This window comes from Nyctereutes procyonoides, unplaced genomic scaffold, assembly GCF_905146905.1.
Source record: "Nyctereutes procyonoides isolate TBG_1078 unplaced genomic scaffold, NYPRO_anot_genome, whole genome shotgun sequence".
Taxonomy (NCBI): domain Eukaryota; kingdom Metazoa; phylum Chordata; class Mammalia; order Carnivora; family Canidae; genus Nyctereutes; species Nyctereutes procyonoides.
In genome coordinates, this window is record NW_026575020.1 from 43,789,639 (window position 1) to 43,814,316 (window position 24,678).

General features: G+C 36.1%; 1 protein-coding gene across 1 annotated transcript in view; it reads right to left on the reverse strand.

Moving 5' to 3' along the window:
* NSF (N-ethylmaleimide sensitive factor, vesicle fusing ATPase) overlaps positions 1 to 24,678 on the reverse strand; it is a 143,301-nt gene that overhangs the window by 48,291 nt on the left and 70,332 nt on the right. Inside the window, exons 9-13 of the mRNA XM_055323262.1 lie at positions 23,914 to 24,113; positions 10,439 to 10,604; positions 9,571 to 9,645; positions 9,201 to 9,388; positions 629 to 724 (exon numbers count right to left, since the gene is read on the reverse strand). Coding sequence (XP_055179237.1) covers positions 629 to 724; positions 9,201 to 9,388; positions 9,571 to 9,645; positions 10,439 to 10,604; positions 23,914 to 24,113 — 725 coding nt within the window. The remainder of the gene's footprint in view (positions 1 to 628; positions 725 to 9,200; positions 9,389 to 9,570; positions 9,646 to 10,438; positions 10,605 to 23,913; positions 24,114 to 24,678) is intronic.

Below are 24,678 nucleotides of genomic sequence, written 5' to 3' on the forward strand. Positions count from 1 at the left end.
GCAAAAAATTAAATCATTTCCATTGCTCAATAACTTCTGAAAGTAATTAGTTTATATTTAAAAGTCACAATAATCATAAAAAAAAGTAGACAGGGCTAAACCAAATTGATTTTTGTCTTTTAAGGAGATAGTTATAACAAATTATCACTGTCAAGAATATAGAATGAACTTATACAGACCAAATAAAAATAAAGAATAAACAATAAACAATACAACAGAAATATAGGCAAAAGACATGAATAGCATTTCACAGAAGACATTCATCTGACCAGTAAACTTACGGAGAAATGCTTAACTTCATAAGTAATCAGTGATATGCAAATCAAGACTAAACTGAAACTTCATTTTACATCCAACTGAATTGCAAAAATTAAGTCTGACAATACCACGTGTTATGATATGGTGATCTCCCTATCATGAGAAATAATTTAAGTACTGATTAATTACCCAGCTACCTGCATTAATGTGCAAATGTTTCTCATCCTGGTCACTTCCAATACTGAGATTTTCTGATTTTTAAAAGTATGTATGGTATAACCATCCAGAATATTTGGGTAAAATAGCATTTACTTTTCTCTTGAATTATGGTAATTTTTTGGCTTATCCATCATTCAGTATTCATACTCACTGGTTTGATATCATTCTCCAAAGAAGCAAGGAAGTCTCCTCTTGTCACCTGCAGGCTCTCTGCTTTCTCCATGTCCACTTCCACCTTAGTACTGGCCTAATTAGAAATAAAAACGAAATGTAAGGACTTCCAAGATTTAAGAATATTTTCAGTCTAAGAACATAATACCCGAGGACTTAAAAAAAGTGTTATTTTCACAGACAAAAAAACATCTCTCAAATTCATATACATAAACTTTGCCTGAACAATTCCACTTCTAGGAATTTATCTCTGAATCTATCCACAAATGTATGCAAAGTTAACTATATCAGGATATCCATTAGAATAATTTATAATAGCAGAAGATTAGAAGCAAATTAGAATGTCTAGAGGATATCAGTTCGGGAAATTATGACACATTTGTAACAAAGAACATTGAATAACTTTTTAAAAAATATATATACATATATATATATATTTATTTATTTCAAAATAAGGCACAAAGAGGAGAAAATACATTCAGGGGGTCTCTAAGAACAGTGGTTCTCATCCTTGGCTGCATACCAGCATAACCTCTAGAGCCTTTAAAGATATACAGAAGCCCAGCCCCACTTCCCTCAGGATTTTGATTTGACAGGTCCAACAGAGGGTCCATACATTTATATTTTTATAAAGTGCCGCAGGGGATTCTGATGCTCAATTAGGTTTGCGTGCCATTATTCTAGAAGACTATGGACCTACAACTTTGATTTGTAGTCATACTTTGTGGTTGAGAACCTATGTGCCAGCTCCAATATTCTGCTTACTGCACCTGGAGCTAACACTTAGAATAGACATCTGGAGAAGCATCAAGGCCTTTATCAGCACTTGGAGCTGCCTGGACCTGATGAGTGATTGAGATACCAACACATTTTTAAATGTGACTGGGCTCACTCCCAATAGCACAAGGCAAGTGAGTCAAATTTTTAAATGGCATTACGTTTTTTTAAAAAGGTATCTTTCAAAAAAATCTGACTGTAAAACAAAAGTAGGTTAAGCAATATCAACCTTCCATCGATTATTATAAAATATGATTCATATTCTTTTAGAACAGATTGTTGAGACAAATGAAATGACAGACATTTTGTAAAAAGTCAGCCTTATGGGATAAAAGGAACTATGTCTGAAAACTGGATCAAGATGGCAAACAGAACACATTTATCTCTCTTCTGACCCAAATCCCATGAAATGACAAAGTTAAAGAGAAAGGTTAAAAATCATGAAAGATACATCCAGAAATTTAACACTGACCGAAGAGGAGTCTCAGAAGGAAGAAGAGAAAGGATGACAGAGAAAAAACAACAGAAGACAGAAGAAAAAATGTTTTCCACAGCTGAATAAAAGGAGTATCTTTGCAGTTTAAAAGATTCAATGAGTGCTGGAGGGATGAGTAAAAAAAAAATCCCACATCTGTCTAGACACACTGTTGTAAACTATCACAACACCAAAGGTGAAGAGGAAGTCCTTGAACCTTTTGGGGAGAGAGATTCAAGTTAGCTGCAAAGAAACCAGAATAAAACCGGTATCTCTCACCAGTAATACTAGAAACTAGATGACAATGTGGTCTTCAAAAATATACCCAGCTATCTCCACCAGAAAATAATCCTCACATGCACTTAGGGAGGTACAGGCAAGCACTTTCACAATAGTATTATGTACTGTTCTAGGTACTAGAGACATATCAGAATATAAAACTGACAGGATTCCTGCCCTCATGGATCTTACATTTTAAATTATGCTATAATATTCTAGAATACTGAACATTTGTCCAAAATAATGAAAACTTATAAATATGGACATGGAAAGCTATCCAAGATACACTGTCAAGTGAAAAATATAAACTGTAGTATAATTCCATTAATTTTTTTTCTTTAAAAAGTGCACATACAAAAAAAAAAGCGCACACACACACACAAATGTAAATGTAAGGAAAACAGACTATAAAGATATAACCCAAACACTGGCTATTTCTGGAGAGGGAAAGGGAAGGGGTATTTGAGATAGCCTTTTTCACTTTTCCTTTTATCACTTGGCATCCTTGAGTCTTCTACAAAGAGAATGTACTCATACGTGACTTCTATATTTTTAAAAAGAAAGTAACAAATAACATTTAAGTAAATATAATAGATTCTACTTAAATACAGAGAATAATTACCATTTAAATTATTAATAGGGTTTTCATTGGCACATATTAGGCATTTAATAAATATTAACCACATTCAGGGTACCCGAGTGGCTCAGTTGGTTGAGTCCAATGATTGGTTTAGCTCAGTTCATAATCTCAGGGTCATGGGATCGAGCCCCACATCAAGCTTCATGCTTGATATGGAGTCTGCCTGAGAGATTCTTTCTCCTGCTCCCTCTCCCTCTGCTCCTCCTCCTATTCATGTTCTCAAACAAAATTAACCACATTTATTTGACATTTCTTTTGGGTTTTTTAAGTTATTTATTTATTTATTCATGAGAGACACAGAGAGAAAGAGAGAGAAGAGAGAGACAGAGACATAGGCAGAGAGAGAAGCAGGCTCCATGCAGGGAGCCTGATGTAGGACTTGATCTCGGGACTCGATCCCAGGACTCCAGGATCACACCCTGGGCCAAAGGCAGGCACTACACAGCTGAGCCACCCAGGCGTCCCTTATTTGACATTTCTAAGTTAAAGAAAGGAAATGGTGTTACAAGAAACAAGAACCTCTATGAAAAAATTACAGTGCTCAGTTCATAATATATAAATCTCTATAGTGTTTTATAGTTTATTTTATTATTATTATTTATTTATTTTTAAAGATTTTATTTGAGAGCAAGAGAGAGCGTGAGCATGAGAGGGGGTGGGGGGACAGAGGGAGAGGAAGAAGCAGGCTCCCTGTTCAGCAGGTAGCCAGACACAGGTCAATCCCAGGACCTTGGGATCATGACCTGAGCCAAAAGGAGACACTTAACCAACTGACCCGCCCAGGTGCCCTGTGCTTTATAAAGTATGTTCATATATATTATTTCATTTCATCATACCCATTTTTGCTTTTATCCTTATATAAGCCTGGGAGTTTTCTTAAATTAAGGGTAGGGGCAGCCCCAGTGGCCCAGCGGTTTGGCACCGCCTTCGGCCCAGGGTGTGATCCTGGAGACCCGGGATCGAGTCCCATGTCAGGCTCCCTGCGTGGAGCTGCTTCTCTCCCTCTCCCTCTGCCTGTGTCTCTGCCTCTCTCTCATGAATTAATAAAATCTTTAAAAAAAATTAAGGGTAGGATAATTTTTTTAAAAGATTTTATTTATTTATTCATGAGAGCCACACAGAGAGAGAGGCAGAGACAGGCAGAGGGAGAAGCAGGCTCCATGCAGGGAGCCTGACGTGGGACTTGATCCTCAGTCTCCAGGACCACGCCCTGGACTGAAGGTGGCGCTAAACCGCTGAGCCACACGGGCCGCCCAACTTTTGACACGTCTTAAAGAATTCTACAAAGTGTAACCTCTCAAGTGAATGTGAAGAAGGACCTCCGACAGAATCATGTTAAAACCCAATGAAGCCCCCAGCCTCCAGCCTCATTCCAAATGTCCCCTCTCTATATAGCCCTGAGTTTCTACTATGATGTTTTGTGTTTTGATTTCCTCTGCTGGTTAAAGTGAACTCAAATGATAGAAACATACGGCAACATGAAGTGAAAATCTTAACTTTTGACATTTGCAAAAAATATGATTGATTTCAGGACTGAAGCTGTGTGAAACTTATCTTTTTTTACTACTAAAAAAGGACTCACCCAATGAATTAAAAGTGAATTAAGATGGCTAGGGGAGAGTTATTTTACAACAAGTTGTCAGGTATACCAGGAATTTTATAAATTACCTAACTGTAAACAATCAATATTCTAATTACAAATTATTCCTGCCTATTCATTAAGTTTTCTAAGGACTTCTCTGTATCGTTCCAATTTTAGTATATGTGCTGCCGAAGCGAGCACTCTAAGGACTTCTCTTGGCTAACTTTTACTATTTTATCAAAATTAGTAAAATCTAATTTTAAAATATTCTATAATTCTGAATTTTTACTCATTCAGAAAATCTCTTTTCATTTGTTTGAATTACTGTGATTTTTTCCTGCATTTTATTTATAACAGCTAATCAATATAGAAGAGGCAACATCTTTCAGCTTATACCTGCAGAAACTAATAAACTTGTATTTCAACACTAGCAAATATCAAGTGGTCACCCTTAAATTTCATAACCTTTTAAATCTGACCTTTCAAAGTTCTTATCATTCCTCTTAAATTAAGGGTAGAATGAACTTAATCAATCAAAATTCTACAGAAAATAAATAATTTTACTGAAATTCTGCAAACATAAATCAGAGCTTTGATTCAGGTGTGTAGCGTGTTTGTGTGTTGTGTGTGTGTGTGCATGTCCTCAATTTACTTCCTTACAACTAATTAGAGCAGAAGAAATTTGGGTTATGAATCTTTTCTACCTGAAGCAGAAATTCCTTTCAAGAAAAAATAACCAAATGTCACATGAATTTCAGTTGACCACAAATATGGGTTCAAGTACAAATGACATGAATATCAGGTGTTTACAACTGGATTTTTTCCTCGTTTCAGAAAACTTGAAAAAAGTCCAAAAGGGAAGACTCATTTTGTTGATACACCTGACTTTATTTAAACCTAATAAATCTTTTGAAAAGGATGCAAAATAAAACCAATTATGGCTTTTAATAATACAAAGATAGGATATTAGAACAGTTGAATGCTGTGGATGTTTTAAAGTTGTATATCAACTTCAGATCATAAATTTCAAATTAAATACTTACTAATCAATCTCTATTAGTAAAGCTATGAACATCTACAGCAATGGAAATATTACAACTTTATGCCTTTTGGTTCAGCTGAGGAGTCTTGTTGGGAAAACAGTGTTTAAAGACCTTTGATCACACAGATTTTTTTAAAGATGTAGAAAAGGAAATAAATGGTCACATTATTTCTTTTTGGAGGCTAAGGGTTAGTGTCCTATAAACCTTTCTCTTCCCTGAAGTGCCTAAATAGTCACTTGTATTAGATATTCCATAGATACTGAAAAAAATTAAAAGCTTTTGGTATAAAAGATACTGATCACAAGTCAATATGCATTACCTAAAGTTTAAAAGTAGCCACATGGGAAAAGTGAGAGCAAGAGTATCAACTATTTGCACTACTTCTTACTTGAAAATCTGAAGATAACACATTCTGTACAATGGTAACTAACATTTACAATGGAAAAAAATAAAACTGTAAATAGTCAACAAATTCCAAAACTCAGGCATTGGAAATGATATATATTGGTGTGCTCTCAAATTGGCCAATAACAAAAATGGAAATAATTAACATTTATATAGTTTGTAACGTACTTCCATATATAGTAATTGACTTGATTTTCACCGGAGCCTGATGAAGTAGTTATTTCCCCCTGACAGAAATAAAAAAGGGTGAGGCACCTGGGTGGCTCTGTCAGTTAAATGTCCTCCTTCGGCACAGGTCATGATCCCAGGGTCCTGGAATTAAGTCCTGTATTGGGCTCCCTGCTCAGCGGGGAGCCTGCTTCTCCCTCTACTCTCTGCTTGGGCTCTCTCTCCCTCTTTCTCCCTCTCTCTGTCAAATAAATAAATTTTTTAAATCTTACAAAAAATAAAAAATAAAAAAGTGAAAGGAGTATAATGCATAGCCATACCTTCTGACTACAAAATCTGTGATCTTTCCATCATCACTTTTTGCTTTGTGTCTATATAAACCCAATATGTACTTGAAGAAAACATGCTCCTTAGTGAAAGAATGGCTTAGAGTGACATTTTGTGGTAGGACTATTGTGGTAAAAATGACAATTGACTAAGAAAAATCTGGTGGCCTGTGCCTATGAAAACTCTGACAATATACCAGACACTTTGGATTATACCAAGATGCACTGATGTGGTCGGAGATGAAAGATCAGTATGGTGGGGAACAATCCTCACATCATTTACACAATTTTTCTTGAAGTCCCCATCACTTCTAAGACATTTCTTATGGCAAGGAGAAAGGGTGAATGGGTGAATGAATAATGGATGGATGGATGGATGGATCCATTCTATAAAGGACCCAATACTGTATTTCACACACTATCCTGACTTTTGGCATCCTTTTTTTTTTTTAAAGATTTTATTTATTTATTCATGAGAGACAGAGAGAGAGAGAGAAAGGCAGAGACACAGGCAGAGGGAGAAGCAAGCTCCATGCAGGGAGCCCGACATGGAACTCGATCCTGGGTCTCCAGGATCAGGCCCTGGACCGAAGGCAGCACTAAACCGCTGAGCCACCCGGGCTGACCAACTTTTGGCATTCTTAAGCTAGAACAAAGTCACTTCTATTATGTAGGGAAATTATGACTTATGGGTAGAGCCTGATTCAGAACAGAGACATACGCTTGTAATCTTAGAAATATTTACTAAACATCTGCTATGTTCTCAGTATTTAGATCTATTTGGGGCACTTGGGAGATTCAGACACGTATAAGATATGGACTTAAAGTCTAAAACAGAGATTGACAAACTTTTTCTGTAAAGAATGAGATAGTAACTATTTTAGGCTTTGTGGGCCATGCAGTCCTTGTTGTAAATATTCAACTCTACCATTGAAAGCAGCCACTGACAAGACATAAATAAATGGGCATGTTCTCCAAAAACATTATTTATAAAAGCTGGTGGTGAACTGGATATGGACCATGAGCCACAGTTTGCTGATCCTCTGGTTAGAACCAGTGATAGGATGTTGCCAACTCCACTCTCCATAATACTCCACTCGACTCAGCTGCCAGGGTGAGCTTATGTTTTAGCACTATGTCACTGCTATTCTTAAAACTCTTCAATGGCTTAGTACCACTCACAGGAAAAAAAGTCCATACTTCTTAGCACAATATAAAAGGCTCTTTGTGTTCCACTCCCTGCTTTAGTCTCCTGACTTCTTCACCACAATGTCTCTATCTCCCCTCCCCTACCTTTTATGATGAAGCAGTACTGAATTACCCTAACGCACCATGCTATTTTGTGTCTCTGTTCCTTCTCCCTACCAAGAGATGCATTCACCCAGAAATTTCTCTGTGAAGCATCCCCTCACCCCACAAGTTGACCACATATGACAACTTTCCACTTCCTTACGTCTCCTGTACTTTCTGTTACTGAATGTGGAGATTAAACTGTGGGCTGCTTAGCGGTAGATGGCTTAATTCTTTCAGGTGTAGCATTAACCGCCAAGCACAGGATCTGGCATAGAGTAGGTGCTGACTGAATCTACTGTGAACCAAAGTCAGTCAAAAACGTACCATAAGTGACACATTACTATTTCAAGAAGGAAGACAATAAATACTTCTTGAAGGAGACAATCAGAAAAGATTTGAAGAAAGTGGTGTCATATGAACTAGGTATTAAAAAAGACAAGTAAACATAGAGGGTAAAGACTTCTGCAAAAGCAGAGAAGTGAAAAAATAAGTTAATGCCTGATGACCAATGAGTATTTAAGTTTGGCTAAAGTATGGAGAATAACTGGGAACACATTTGGAAAGGTCAGTTTAGGGTCAGATCTAGAGGACCTTAAAGATCAGGCTAAGAAGTCTACTTTGTTCTGAAAGTTTCTGTAGGGTAGAATAGTATGAAACAGGAAGACTAATCAAACATAAAGTGAGTAGAAACTAAGGACACTGCCAATACAGAAGTGACAAAATTTGGAAAATGACTTGATGTAGGGTGTACCAGAGTGGCAAGAATTAAAGATAATCCTGAAGTTTTACTCCTGGGAAATTATGATAAACAGGAAAATAGGAACAGGTAGAAAAGCAGTTAAAAAAAAAAAAAGGCCGTGAATTTGGTTTTGGAATGTTAAATGTGAGGTCTGATAAAATATCCAGGTAGAGGCATTTTATATAAATCTGAAACTGGGAGAAAGAAGCTTTCAAAGATGAGATGTAAATCTGGGAGTCATCCATGTATCCCTGAAGAGAACAGATAGTAAAGACTCAAAAGCATTTTATCAACATAAACGTATCCTGGTTATGTCTTTCTACCACAGTATCAATAATGTTATTGTACTAATTTACAAACATGTCCATCCGCCTGACTCTGAATTCCTTGAGGGGAGAGGCTGTGTTTTATCATCTTTGTGTCTCCAGCTTAATAGTCAGAAAACAGCAGGTATTCACAGCATATGTGCTGAACAAAGCAGCCTCCATAATCCCAGCAGCCACTGTAGAAACCCAACTTCCTATGACATGTTACAACTCAATACGGTACAAAGATTAAAAATTAAATTCTTCATCATCTTCATATTCACATGTCTGTATCAGATGGTGGCAAGCTAAGGCAGATGTGCTAGTGGTCACCGTGGGGCAGATGCCAGCATTACCACTCTGAAGCTTTGGCAGTTGACAATTCCTATTTACCATGCCTCTTCTCTGTCAAAAGTCAGCATTACTATAGCCCTTGGCTTGTTTGAAAGGAAAGAGAAAGAACACTGACACAGTATTTAGAAAGCTGCAGATTTCTAATGTGTTAGTTGATTTTCCTGACCTTAATGTGTCGGTTCATAGCAGTGGACTGTGCCGCCCGCACCAGACCTTCCAGTTCAGCACCACTGAAATTCTTGGTCTCTACAGCCAGTTCTTTAATGTCTACGTCAGCAGAGAGTAACTGATGCCCTCTCATCCGTGCTGTGTGGATATGAAGGATCTGTAATCGACCTTTCTCATCTGGTAAGCCTGATAAAATTGAAAATAAAATAGAAATTATCATCCTAATGCTTTTCCTAGGTATTTAAGCAGGTAAGCATGTGGTCTTCATGATAGACAACTTCTCTAACCAAAATAAAGTTATGGACCCTGCTCTTACTAATGAATTCTAAACACACAACCTCCCCCCAATCAGTGACAGACCTGCTTACCTATCTCCATTTTAACTTCCAGTCTTCCAGGTCGAAGGAGAGCCTCATCTATCAGATCTGGTCTATTGGTCATTCCTGAGCACATATTTCAAAACAAAATAACAACAGTTCAAAAATAAGATAAAATCTCCCTTTAATATATGTAAGAACAGTAATTTCTCAAACAAGCTAAGACATTTTATAAACGTCAAATAGAAAACTATTTATTCTCATTTGTTCTTGATCTGTTCTAATGGAAATACCTGAAGACTCTGCTTTGGTATTTCACTATATTATATAGCCAATGGACGATAAATGTAATGAAAACTTCAAATATTTAAAAAGAGAGGGTAAGGTTCAGAGAGGCTAAGAAGCCAGTCAAAGTGAGAGAGGGACAATGTGAACATTATCTGTCCAACCCCAAAGTCCCTCTCTTTTTTTGTAGGCCAATGTTTTTCAAACATCATAAATATCAGAAGTTTTGTTTTGTTTTTAAAGTCATCTTCAGAAGAACCTCAGTATATGAAACAGTTAAAAGAAGTTATAATTGGGATACATGATCTGAAGCTCACTCACAGACCCTGAGGCACCTCTGAGGGCCCCTGGAGGCCTATAGGATGCAATTTGAAAACCACTGCATTACACTGTGCTGCCTTTTTCATCTTTAAGCTATGAGCATATACCCATGAGTCGCTAAAACTCATCTTTTATTTGTCCTATTAAGGCTAGACATTAAAATACGTACTTAAGATTCTTCAATATCACTTGATTCTAATTTGGAAACATGGGCAGTACAGTATTAACTACAACCTACACAGATCTTACTTCAGAATCTATGTGTCTAATGTTTTTGAAATCATAGAACTTTTGTTTTTTAAAGCAAACATACCAATGACCAAGATGTTGTTCAGTTGCTCTACCCCATCAATTTTGGACAGCAACTGGTTGACGACAGTGTCATGAACTCCTGTGCTACCAGCCATGCTCCCTCTCTGCTTGCAGATAGCATCAATTTCATCAAAGATGATTATGTGCAAACCACTGTTAGCACCAAGCTAGTGAGGGAAGAAATTATAGTAAAGGTCATAATTTGAATATATTACTAAACAAACTAATAAAAAAAAAAGCAAAACAAAGCTGTCACAGATGGATTTTGCTTTACTTTGACTAATAAATATAGCAGGTATAATCATGACTGCTAGCCCCATTCATTCATTCATTCATTCATTCATTCATGAGAGACACAGAGAGAGAGAGAGAGAGAGAGAGAGAGAGACAGACAGACACAGCAGAGGGAGAAGCAGGCTCCATGCAGGGAGCCCGACGTGGGACTCGATCCTGGGTCTCCATGATCAGGCCCCAGACTAAAGGCGGCGCTAAACCGCTGAGCCACTGGGGCTGCCCCTGCTAGCCTCTCTTCCTATTGGAAACGCATTCTCAGAATTCTGCAAACTGATAAGGCATTCCAGAATGTCATATTTAATAGCCATAAAACAACAATACACATTATGTATTGATGAATGTGAAGAGTCCATCAAATAATCTGTTTACTGACACACATTTCTTATCTCACTTTTGAAAGAACTCCTAATTATCAGATGCCTGTTAAGTCAATGAATGGCAACTCCCATTTTCCTTGAATGTTGGTGAGAGGACTATCTCAGTTGCAGATTTAAAGTCTGTCTGTATATTATATAGTTAAGGAGTAACTCTACCCAGAGGTAGACTAGGAATGGGCAGATGATGGAAACAGGTGAACATGATTCATATTTGGTTATATCACATGAAAACAAAGTACTTCTTCCTAACAGGAAAGTGAGAGACATAGTTTATAGAATAGTCAAGGGGGTGTTGTTTATTCCACACAGTGATTTGTTTTAATTTATTGAATACAGAATCATCATTACAAGAAAACTGTTTATATATGGGAAACTTTTAACAGACACAAATACTTTCAAATGCTAATAATTAATTAGGTTAACACAGACCTTCTAACAATTTATATTCAAGTACTTAAGTCTCTTATTAGGAACCAAAGGAAGCATAGTCCATAAATTTTCTTTTTTTTTTAAACAAAAAAGTATCAGGATTAACAAAACAGGTAAAAATGAACATAACTTACATATGGATAATATAGATGGTGGGCATAATGAGATTCAGGATTAGATACGGTTGGTATTCATTAAACCGCTGGTAAGGAATCCTTTTTTTAATAGAGTTGGGTTTTTCTTTATTCATTATAAAAGCATTAGATGTTAACTGAGCAAAAGTTGTAAAACAAGTTAAAAATAAATTATGTCATATCATACCTATGGCATATATAATACCTAAAGATAAATGCTATTAACATTCTGTTAATTTATTTCTACATTTTAAATTTATTTTAATTAAAAAATTGGGAACTCATTGCATCTTGTATTCTCTTGAACATTAACTATTCTTTGAAAACTAAAATAGTTATTTTTGCTTCTATTTGCAAAATAAATGATCATTACAGAAAATGTGGAAAAATACTAAAAAAATCTAAAGAAATCACCATCATCCAAAATTCAACTAGCTACAAATAATTCATATTATTAATTAGGTGCTGTGTAGGTAGTTTGTATCCGTTTTTTTTTTTAGTTCAGATATTATCTTCAGCCCTTTCATGTGGCTATAAATATGACTATATAATTTTTTTTATTTATTATTTTTTTGACTATATAATTTTTAATGGCTCCACAATATTTCATTGTATGACTGGTTACATCTAACTTCCTCTAACATCACATTACTTCCTTCTTATCAGGGACGCCTGGGTGGCTCAGTGGTTGAGTGTCTGCCTTTGGCTCAGGGCATGATCCTGGATTCCTGGGTTTAAGTTCCACCATCGGGCTCCTTACATGGAGCCTGCTTCTCCCTCTGCCTGTGTCTCTGCCTCTCTCTCTCTCTCTCTCTCTCTCTCTGTGTGTCTCTCATGAATGAATAAATAAAATCTTAAAAAAATTCCTTATCAGATTTTTAATAACTTCTAAGTTTTTAGTATATGCTGTTATAATAAACATTTTTTAAGATTTTTTTAAGATTTTATTTTATTTATTTGTTTTTTTTTTAAGATTTTATTTTTAAGTAATCTCTATAGCCAACATAGGGCTCAAACTCACAACTCTGAGATCCAGAGTTGCATGCTCTAATGACTAAGTCAGCCAGGCATCCCATAATAAACATTTTTGTACTAAACTCCTTGATAATAGATATGATTACCTCCTGAATGCAAGTGGTTACTTTAAAAGACGTGTTGAGTATTTTAAGGCCCTTGAAATAGGTTGTGAAATACTTTTCCAAAAAGATTTTATCATTTTATAATCCTACCAAGGTATATATGACAGTGCCTATCCTGGTATATCCTTACAAGTAAAGAATATTAGAAAAATCTAAAAAGAATTCCCAACTTGATAGCTAAACAATAGTGTTTTTCAATTGTTTTTACCTGGTATATTTCTGATCGCTGAAGAGGCTGGCACTTTTTAAAATCATGTTTTTAGGGCAGCCCAGGTGGCTCAGCGGTTTAGCGCCGCCTTCAGCCCAGGGCATGATCCTGGGGACCCAGGATTGAGTCCCACAAGTCCCACGCTGGGTTCCCTGCATGGAGCCTACTTCTCCCTCTGCCTGTGTTTCTGCCTCTCTCTCTCTCTTTCTCTCTTTCTCTCATGAATAAATAGTAAAGTCTTTAAAAAAATAAGAAAAAATAAAATCATGTTTTTACCATTTGTAATTTCTTTTATTATTTGTACATATCTTTTGCACATTTTTCTGTTAAGATTTAATAGTATTTTTATTGATTTACAGAAAAATTATTTATATATTGAGGGTATTATTTATTTGTTATAAATATTTTATCCCAGTTTTCCACTTATCTTTTAATTTTATTTACAGTATATATTTTAATATAAAAGGACTTTTACATTTTTTAAACTATGTAAATAGCCAAAATTACTTTTAATTTTAGGATTCTTATCTTTTATTTTTCTTAAGATTTATTTATTAATTTGAGAGAGAGCACATGAGCAAGAGAGAGAGCAGGAGCAGAGGGTGAGGGAGAAGCAGACTCCCTGCTGAACAGGGAGCCCCGGGCAGCCCAGGTGGCTCAGCGGTTCAGCGCCGCCTTCAGCCCAGGGCGTGATCCTGGAGACCTGGGATCGAGTCCCATGTCTGACTCCCTGCATGGAGCCTGCTTCTCCCTCTGCCTGTGTCTCTGCCTCTGTGTGTGTTTCTCATGAATAAATAAAATCTTAAAAAAAAAATGAACAGGGAGCCCAACATGGGGGCTTGATCCCAACGCCCTGAGATCATGACCTGAGCTAAAGGCAGATGGCGCCCCTAATTTTATGAGTTTTAAAATTATTTTTACTCTTAAAATTCTTTCCCATTACATACCCTGATGGTCACTTCTATTTTCTTCTTTTTTAAATTTTTACTTTACATATAATTTTTCAATATATCTGGAGTTTCATTTTTGTATTTGGTACATGTGAAGTAAGAATCCAAGTAATTCTTACTCAAACAACTAACTGATCCAATACTGTAGACTAAATAATCTTTTCTTCATTGATTGAGATGTCGTTTCTATCAGGGTTTATATTTTTATATTATTACCAGCCTATTCTGCTATAGTAGTAAGGTTAGGCAAGCTTGCTCCCTCCGTAGATTATTTTTTGTCAATGATTTTGACTATTTTCAACCATGTTTATTTCGACATGAACTAATATTATTAGAATCATTCTACCAGAGTAAAAACAATCTCCACCAATTAAAAACAAAAAAGTTAAAAACAAAAGATCCAATTTTTGACTAGAATTAATTTAAAAATATAAATCAGTTTAAAAAGTACTAACATCTTTATAGCATATTTAGTTCTTAATAATGATATATTGGGGTACCTGGCTGGCTCAGTTGGTAGAACATGCGACTCTTGATCTCAGGATTGTGAGTTTGAGCCCCACACTGAACATAGAGATTATTTTTAAAGAGTGAATAATGATATATTTATCCAATTATTCAATATCCAATTATTCAAGTCTCCTAATAGAGTATTATAGCTTTAGTCATAAAGACTCCTACTTAGGTTTTTTGGTTGAAAGTATGAATGAGATTTTTCCATTTTATTTAGAAATAGTTTATGTTAAGTTTGTATACTTACTCTATATCTGGCCATTGTACTCATATTTAAGTTTCGTGTCCTCTTTACTAAAAGGTGTACTTGTTTGGGGTATGAGAAATTGTCTCTGAACAAAGACATTTATTTTTCTTAATATTTTACTTATTTATTCATGAGAGAGACAGAGAGACAGAGGCAGAGACACAGGCAGAGAGAGAAGCAGGCTCCATGCAGGGAGCCCAATGCAAGACTTGATCCTGGGTTTCCAAGATCACGCCCTGGGTGTGAAGGCAGGCACTAAACTGCTGAGCCACCCAGGGATCCCATGAACAAAGACATTCAGAAAAAGAGAGATACTAATAGATAACTTAGAAATATATAGGGCCACTTGAGCAAAAGGCTCAGAAGTAGTCAAGTCCCAACAGAAGGGTTATAACATTTATCTAATATTAGAAGTTATTACAGCACAGGGACTGAAATACAGAAGCAGACCTTTCTACAGAAACAGAGGTCACTAAAGGATTTGCAAAAGCAAAATGCTCTTTATATAAAATGCTTTTAATTGTGACTTTAGGATGAAAAAAAGGAGAAGTATGCAGTTAGGTTGGTGAGAAGCAATAGTACAAAAATGAGGTAAAACGAATCTGTAAGAGAATTTCGGTAATGTAAGTGGTGATGACTAAAAATGCAAAGTCCTAGGTTTGATTACTGACTGTATGTGGAAGGGGAAGTGACAACAAAGATAAAAAACACCTTGTAGTCATAAGATGCAGAAAAAAAAGATACAAGAGAAAATTTTTTAAAAATTTCTTCCATAAAAATATTAGTGTCAACAGGACATCTTTTTTTTTTAAAAAAAGATTTATTTATTTATTTATTTGAGAGAGAGAGAGAGAAAGAGAGCGCAAGCGTGAGCAGGGGGAGGGGTAGAGGGAGATGGCAAGAGAGAATCCCAAGCAGACTCCTCACTAACCACAGAGCCCAATGCAGGGCTCAATCCCATGACCCTGAGATCATGACCTGGGCCAAAACCAAGTCAGATGCTTAACCGACTGAGCTACCCCAGGTACCCCCCAATAAGGTCATCTAATTAGAAATGTCCTCCAGAAAACAAGGTATACAATCAGACAAAAGAGCACAGAACAATAGGTCTGGAAGTCACCTACAAACAGTAAAGAAGAGTCTAGTAGAAAACTAGATTCTGTAAGAAGATGAATCATACAATTAAGCTGGAGAAACATAAAAGACAGATTCTGGGCTGTGATACCACATGATGTCTCCAGTAAAGGCAAAAAGAAGGGTCAGGAAAACATCACAAAGATGAACTTGTTACATCCAAAGTAGGAAAAAAAGTTTCCAAAACTGATATGAGATTGGATCTAAAATAAATCTGAATATGCAAAGTATTTTTTTAAAATCAAAAACAGATAAAACATTATATGATCCAAAATTCCACTCCTGGGTATATAGCAGCTCTGCTCATAATTGCCCCAAACTGGAAACTCAAATGCCCTTTAGAGGGTGAATGGATACACAAACTGTAGTACATCCATACAATGGAATATTACTCAGCAATTAAAAGGGATGTTTGATACATCCAGCAACTTGGATGTATCTCAAAGATAATATGCCATGTGAAAGAAACCAGTCTCAAAAGGTAATATGTTAAGACCCCATTTATATGCCATTTTTGAAAAAACAAAACTATAGGGATGGAGAACAGATCAGTAGGTACCAAGAGTTATTAGCAAAGGGAGACTGACCATGAAGGGACAGCATGAGGGAATTTGTGTGTATATGTGTGTGTGTGGGGGGGTGAGTGATAAATGTTCTGTATTTAGATTTTGATAATGGTTACATGAAACTAAACATGTCTTAAAACTCACAAAACTGCATACCAGGTTAAGTCAGTTTTACTTCATAATAATAAATTTTTAAAAACAGATACAATATCTTATAATACTTACATTCTATTATTCATATTTGGATTATTGTTCACTCTTTAATGCAATTCTCTGCAAGATGATAGTCATATATTCATCAAGATTTCCAAAATTTAACTAGGTTTTCCCTGAACACTACTTACAGATTATTCTCCTTCCACTAATGTTTTAAAAACTAAATTTGAATCTGAAAACAATTGATTTCCTCAACATAGTATAGTCATATTTATTGAACAGATGTCTGATGATAAATGATAGCTTGTTGCTTAAAAAGAGAAATTCAACACCGAAAGCTATCCTCTTTCCAACTGTAGAAAAGACTGAGAGTAAGGAATTGGGACTATATCCTCAGCTTTGCCAAACACTTCTGTATGATAGGGTATTAATTCTTGCCATACGAGGACACTCCTGTTTGTGACTGAAAACCGAGATTCTACAATATTTTTCATAAGACAACCTTTTCTCAAGGTTGTCTGTCAATTTAGCATGAAACAAAAAACTGCTAAAATGTATAAATTTTGCTATCAATATGCCTAATATTGCCACTGGAATCACGACTTCCTTCTCAGTCTGACCTCAAAAATCATCTGGATAGGATACCAGAGACAATAGGAACACTGTAGGCCAAAGAAACACTCTGTCTTAAACATAATTCAGTACCATTCTGACCTTTTCAGAACCTTCCTAATCTTGTGACCTGTCATTAGGTGTCTCCCCCAACCTAGTCAGCAAAACCACATCAATTTTTACAGGTGTGTTACTTAAATAAAGGTAAGTTCTTGTAATGAATTAGGAGTAAGGTAAGGAAGATGTCGAGATTAATGTTCAGAGATTAATATAGCTGACTCATCAATAAACACTTTACCAAAGAGTTTAAATTTCCACAGTGCAATCCTCTTTAATTCACTGGCCTCTGGCTCCGTTCTTAACATCTGCAAAGTCTTCCTCCACAGAAACAGAGCTGATGCTGTTGAGCCCATGGCAACTGCCTTCGATAATGGCTGTTCTATATTTAACCAGCTTGACCTATATGTAAGTGTTCATCTCTGTCAGCCTGGACTGTCCGGAATCACAGAGGTGATGCTCTTCTTTATTATGTAACCCACATCTACCCTCCATGGGGTCATTAGCTGAGTATACCAAGCCATTCCCAGATGTAAGAGTTGAGAAAAGGCATAACTGAAAAGGCTGACTAGGTTAACATCTACCTAGAAATTCTTTGTGGAAACTATCATAACAGATTTTATAAAATGCTTCTTTAGGGGACATTTTGACTCACCCACACCTAGTGCTCAATCCTCAGTATACCATCAGGGTCTGTTAGACACAATTTCAATTTTTAAGTTTTTGTGTTGAATAGTTTTAACTGTTTATAAATATTGGTATTTCATGACTTTTTTTTATTAGAAGTCTTCCACAGAAGAAAATGGAAATTCTTTTTAAAAAGTAGAAAAGAATACAATAAAACTCATTCTATCTTGCAATTACCATATGAGACCTGAACATACGAACAAGAAGTTAATGGGATGGACAGCAGCAGGGGAAAAATCACCTTGTGTCAGTGAAAAAAGCAGACCTGAAGCATTAAAATAATAAGGCAACGTTTTTACTGTCAAGAAAGAGTAGGAAATGACAGGTTAGATTACATTTAGTAAAGCTTACTAGATTTAAAAAATATTAGAAGTTATTGTTTCTAAGTATTATTTATATTGAGCCATGTAAATCTATTATGATTCATGTTAATGTCTGTATGATATTCCATTTCCTACCGGGGAAGAATCAAGAGGTTTCTACTTTTTCCTCCATTACAAATACTGTGGCAATCAACATGCTGGTATACATCGTTTTGTGCTCAAGTGCAGGAGTGTTTCTCTATTGTTGCTTTTTGTAGTAAAATTTGAGGGTCATGAGGCTTTGCGTCTTCATGATGTTTCCTAATTAATCTGTAAGATTATTATCCATTTGGTACACTCTTCTAATTCATGCCATAATAACGTATATGAGGTCCTGTTTCTTCACAACTTCACCAACTTTGGGTGTAGTCTTTGTAAATTCTGCCAGGTTGCCTATAAAAATAATGTCTATCATGTGTTTTCCTGAGCATCTTTTCATTTGCTTATCTTCAGTTGGGTTCTTCCTCTAAGAACTGTCTGTTCATATCTTTTGTTTTGTTTTGTTTTCTGGCTTTTTTTTTTTTTTTGAGAGGGGGAGAGAAAGAGGGAGGGAGGGTGCAGAGGGAGAGAGACCATCCTAAGCAGCTCCATGCCCAGTACTGAGCCCAATATGGGGCTGGATCTCACAACCCTGAGATTATGACCTGAGACGAAACCAAGAGTCAGACACTCAACTGACTGAGCCACTCAGGTGCCCCTGCCAGTTTTTTTTTTTTTTTAATTGTGGTGTTTGTCTTTTTCTTTATTATAAAAGAGTTACTACAGAGAATTTATATATAAAACATCAATTCTTTGTGGATTATGTGCATTGTAAATATCCTCTCTAGTTTGAGACATCTTTTTCTTTTTTTAAAGATTTTATTTACGTGTGAGAGACACAGAGAGAGGCAGAGACATAGGCAGAGGGAGAAGCAAGCTCCTGCGGGACTTGATCCCAGGACCCCAGGATCACAACCTGAGCCGAAAGCAGACGCCCAACCACTGAGTCACCCAGGTGCCCCAAGACATCTATATTTAGTGTAATTTGTCAGAGGGAATTTTCTTCATATTATGTTAATGTAACCAAATTAATGTTGTTTTTTTAAGATTTTATTTATTCATGAGAGACAAAGAGCGAGAGAGGCAGAGACACAGGCAGAGAGAGAAACAGGCTCCATGCAGGGAGCCCGATGTGGAACTCAATCCTGAAACTCCAGGATCACACCCTGAGCCAAAGGCAACACTTAACCACTGAGCCACCCAGGCGTCCCAGGCGTCCCAGCAGTTTTTTATTTTAAGGATTTGATTTCTGTATCTTAATAAAGAAATTCTTCTTGGGGAGCCTAGATGGCTCAGTAGGTTAAGCCGCCTACTCTTGGTTTCAGCTCAGGTCACAATCTGAGGGTTGTGAGACTGAGCCCCAAGTTGGGCTCTCTCCTCAGCAGAGTCTGGTTGAGAGTCTTTCTCTCTCTGTCCCTCTTCCTTTACCTCTCTCCCCACTTGCGTGTGTGCGCACATACTCTCTAAATAAATAAAACCTTTTTTTTTTTTAAAGAAATTCTTCTCTAGCCTTTATTCTTAAAGCTTTTGGCCTAGATTTCTTCTAAAAACATTTACTCTGGTTAGTTTATTTCTTGCAAATCCATTTTGCAATTCTGTATGATATGATAAGGACTGTATTTTATCTTTACCTAAACAGAAAGCTGATGATCTCATCCTGATTCATGGATTATTCTTTCCCCTTTGATTTGTATTATCACTTTTCATATAGCAAGTTCTTTCTGTGTTCTATTCTGTTTCCTTGGTCTGTTTATGCAAGAAAATATAACCGTCTCGATTACTACAACTTTCCAGTAGTAACTGACACAATTACATATTCTTGATATGTATATCAAGATTATACAATCATGATATATATATAAGTCTTCATAATTTTCCAAAATTTTCAAAGCTCTTCAAGTATCCAAAAAACAAAACAAAACAAAACAAAACAAAACAAAACAAAAAAAAACCCACCAAGTTGTCAAATTCCAAAATATTCTTGCCAGACTTGACTGGAAAAGCATAAATTTATAAATTAGTATCACTTAATAATATTGTCAGTATTCTTACATGTAAACATTTTTTATCATTACTAGTTCTTGAAAAAAGAGTCTCAAAAATGTTTATGATTTTTTCCTTTAATTTCCCTGTTAAGATTTAATTCTAGGTACCTTATCATTTTGGCTTGAAGTAAGTTAAATTTTTTTTAAAGTTACATTTCCAATATCTTCACATTTTGAGTCTTGCCTTCTAAAGTATTTGGATTTTCTTTATTCTTTTCCCAGCTCCTCCTCATGCTTTGGAAAAGTGTGAAAGTTATGTGCAATTTTCACATACACATTTCACTAACAGTTTGATGTTAATTAACAGTACTATCTTCTTCCCAAATGGTAAGAAGATCTTATAAAAATTTAATTCACTTCCCATGTTCTTTTTTCATATTTTAGTTCTATCCTTCAAAAAAAACTTTATTGATGACTATTATTGCCATCTTATACAGTGATTATTAAGTTTACTTCTTTTAAACATTTTATTGTAAAGTATGGCATACAGAGAGGGAAAGTTCACAAAATATGAATGCATGTTTCAAGGAACTATCACAAAATGTTACATTATATATGTAACAAGAAATAGAATGGGGTTAGCATTATGGGAGCATGTCCTTACAACTATTCCCAATTTCTCTCCTCCCCCAATTATTCCCCCTACACTTATAGGTAACCCCAATCTGATTTTTTATGGTAATTACTTCTCACTGTATTTCTATAGTTTACCACCTAAGCATATATCATCAAACACTATATTTTCGTTGAACCTTGTATAAATGGAATCATACAATCTGTATTCTTTCTTGTCTGGTTTCTTTTGATCAACATTTATTTGTGAGATTCACAACTGTGTATAACTATAGTCTGTTTATTTCTTATTACTGTGTAATACTTCATTATATATTTACATGACAATTTATCCATTCACTGGATATAAAGTTCTAAGTGAACAGTTCTCTCTCAGCTTCTGAGAAATAGCATTTAACTGATTTCTGGCTTCCATCATTTGCGTTATATTTTCTATCACTTTTCATTGCTTTCATCCTTTGTCTCTTGTTATTTCTAACATCTTTCAGTGCCCTAATTCTCTCTTCAGATGTGTCTAATCTGCTGTTTTAACCCACCTACTTAATTTCAGTTGCTGAATTTCTCATTCCCAGAATCCCATTTGATTTTTTTTTTTATAGTTTTCAGTGCTCTGCCAAAATTCTTAAACTTGTTTCCCTTTGAATGTGATAAGTGTAGTTATTTTAAAGGTCTGTATCTGAGAATTCCAATGCCTGGAGGTCCAATTTCGATCACCTTTTGTTTCTCTTTCTTCAAGTTCTTTATGTCTTTGTATACCTGACTGTTCTTGATTATAACTAGGCATTTCACCTGCAAACTACAGAAATAATTTGTGGCCCTGCATGATACTACCTTTCTCCAGGAAGGATCTACAATTCTGCTAGATGCCAAGGGACACTAGTAACTTAGAAACCTTCAACTAATTTTAAAGAAAATTTTATATTTAAAAGAAATTCTATTCAAAACTGGTCTGCAGCTTCTGTGACAGCATGTCTACTTCCCTGCTTCTATTGTGTAGCCCTCCAGAGTCCCAGCTCAAACTGAGGCATGTTCATCAGGTATCCTCTCTTCATAAGCCACAGATTTTTAAACTCTCCCCCCTTACTCCTGCTGGCCTGTTAAAAGGGCTGCATAGCTGTTTAGCAGCTCCTCCCAGAAATGGCTAATATCTCCAGAGGAATAGTGACCCTACACACTAGGACCTTTTTTTCTGAGCCTCCATTTTCCTCCTCTCCAGGGGTTTGCTTATATCTATCAACCCCATACTATCATTAGTCCCGGATTCATTTTTAAATCAATTTCTCAGCATGGGGACCCCAAACCACATAGCTCAGTGGTGATGGCAGTGGTGATATGCATGTGTGTTTTCAAATCCTAAGCATGAGTTAAGAATCTGTAGTTCAGAATTCCCATTAGAGATTCTTTAACTCCCACAGCAGAACTCAGACAGCTAAATGTTTTTATTTCTTTGTGCTGGTGAGCAATTTCTAGTCCATTCTTTTCACTGAAGACACAACCCCTTTGAAGGTTTCAGTTCCTAGTTCACACCTTAAGTAGGTTAAAGGACTTATTTTCTGCCTACTAGTGGATACTAAAACCCAAACTCATACATTACCAAAACCAAAAGCTGCAGCTCATATCTTTACCACTCTAATTTTCAGAGTTTTTTTCATTTCTGAAGATGTCCTTTTCTTTTCTGAGAACTAAATTATGCATTTAATATGATTTTAGTTATATTTTACCCAGCATTTGAAGATGTTTATAGAAGACAAGTTTTCAGGTTACCTAGTCTGTGTTGCTAGGAAATCCTATGGCAATGTTTTTAAACATTGTCAATGAAATAAATCTGTTAATATTAGTGTATTAGGGTTTTCTAGAGAAATATAATCATTAGATGGATCTATAGATCCATCCTACTGGTCACCTGAAAATACATACATACATACATACATACACACACACACACACACACACAGATCTATATAGATCTAAATAGAGATCTACATCTATCTACAGAAAGAGTAATTATAAGGAATTGGGTGATGCAATTATGGGGGTTGATAAGTCTCCAGATCTGCAGTTGGCAGGCTGGAGACACAAAAGAGTCAAAGGTATAGTTCTAGTCCAAAGACTTGCAAGCTGGAGACTCAGGAAGAGCTGAAGTTTCAGTATCAGTATAAAGGCAGAGAAATGCTGATATACTGATGCTGAAATGCATTATACTGATGGCTCAGATAAAAGCAGTCAGGCAGTAGGATATTCCCTCTTAGGAGAGGAGCAGCCCTTTTGTTCTAGTCAGGCTTTCAACTGATTGAATGGGGCCCACCCATATTAGGGAGAGCAATTGCTTTACTCAGTCTACCAATACAAATGGTAATCTCACCCAGAAATATCCTCACAAACACACCTAGAATAATGTTTAACCAAATGTGTGGGCACTCTGAGACCCAATCAAACTGACATAAAATTAACCATAACAATTAGTAAACTCTGGTTTGACTTTTAATTAATTTTTTCTAAGACCCACATTAAACTTACCTTTGAGACCTAACAACTCACACCTGTCATTCTACAACTGAGGAGACTCAGTGCTAAATAAACTAGCTTTCTGCACATGAACCTTACATATAGATAATCCTATAAGTCATTTTATGAATTTAATTTCCTCCTTTTCCAAAGGATAAATGAGTTCAAGTCTCTGAAAGTAAAGTGGAATAAAAGTGGCACTTGAAAATAAATTCATGATCTGCTTTTGCAAAACCTTTGGCTTTTACATGTGGGTAAGAGCATCTGCTCACATCATGTAAACTCCCCATAATCCCTGGTTCAGTGATATAATTCAGTACTAAATAAATTTTACCTGCATGTTTTTCAAAAACTTGTTATGGATCACATAACAAGTTTTCCCCCATAGCTTTGGGTTTCATTCATCATATAAGTGATAACAAACTTTTACTAAATTATATTAACATTACCCTCCTTTGCTCCTCTTCAGCATCAGCAAAGAGTTTACGAATGTTAGCCTCTGATTCTCCCACATATTTGTTAAGGATTTCTGGCCCATTGACCACTTTGGGCTCCCTTGCATTCAACATCTTGCCAATCTGTCGAGCCAAGAGAGTCTTACCACAACCTGGAGGCCCATACAACAGGATGCCTTTAACATGTTTGCAACCTAAAAAGGAAAATAAAACAGTCTTATATCAACTAACTAAAATCCAAGTAAGATATCTGAAGGAAAATTTTCTTTCTTCTTCATATGCATGTTAGGAAAACTACAGTCATTCCATTAACATATAATATCCAACTGCCGGGGATCCCTGGGTGGCGCAGTGGTTTGGCGCCTGCCTTTGGCCCAGGGTGCGATCCTGGAGACCCGGGATCGAATCCCACGTCGGGCTCCCGGTGCATGGAGCCTGCTTCTCCCTCTGCCTGTGTCTCTGCCTCTCTCTCTCTCTCTCTCTCTCTGTGTGTGACTATCATAAAAAAAAAAAATATCCAACTGCCATGAGCACAACAAGACTGAACAATTAAAGCTCTCCCCCCCTCTTTTTTTTTTTTAAAGTAGGCTCCACACCCAACATGGGGCTTGAATTCATGACCTAAAGATCCAGAATCCCATGCTCTAGTGACTGAGTCAGCCAGGTACCCCTAAAACTCTTTTTTTAAATAGAAAATCCAGAAACAATTCCTACATGAGTACCAATATTTGAGGGTGAAAGCTGCCAATTAAAGGTCTT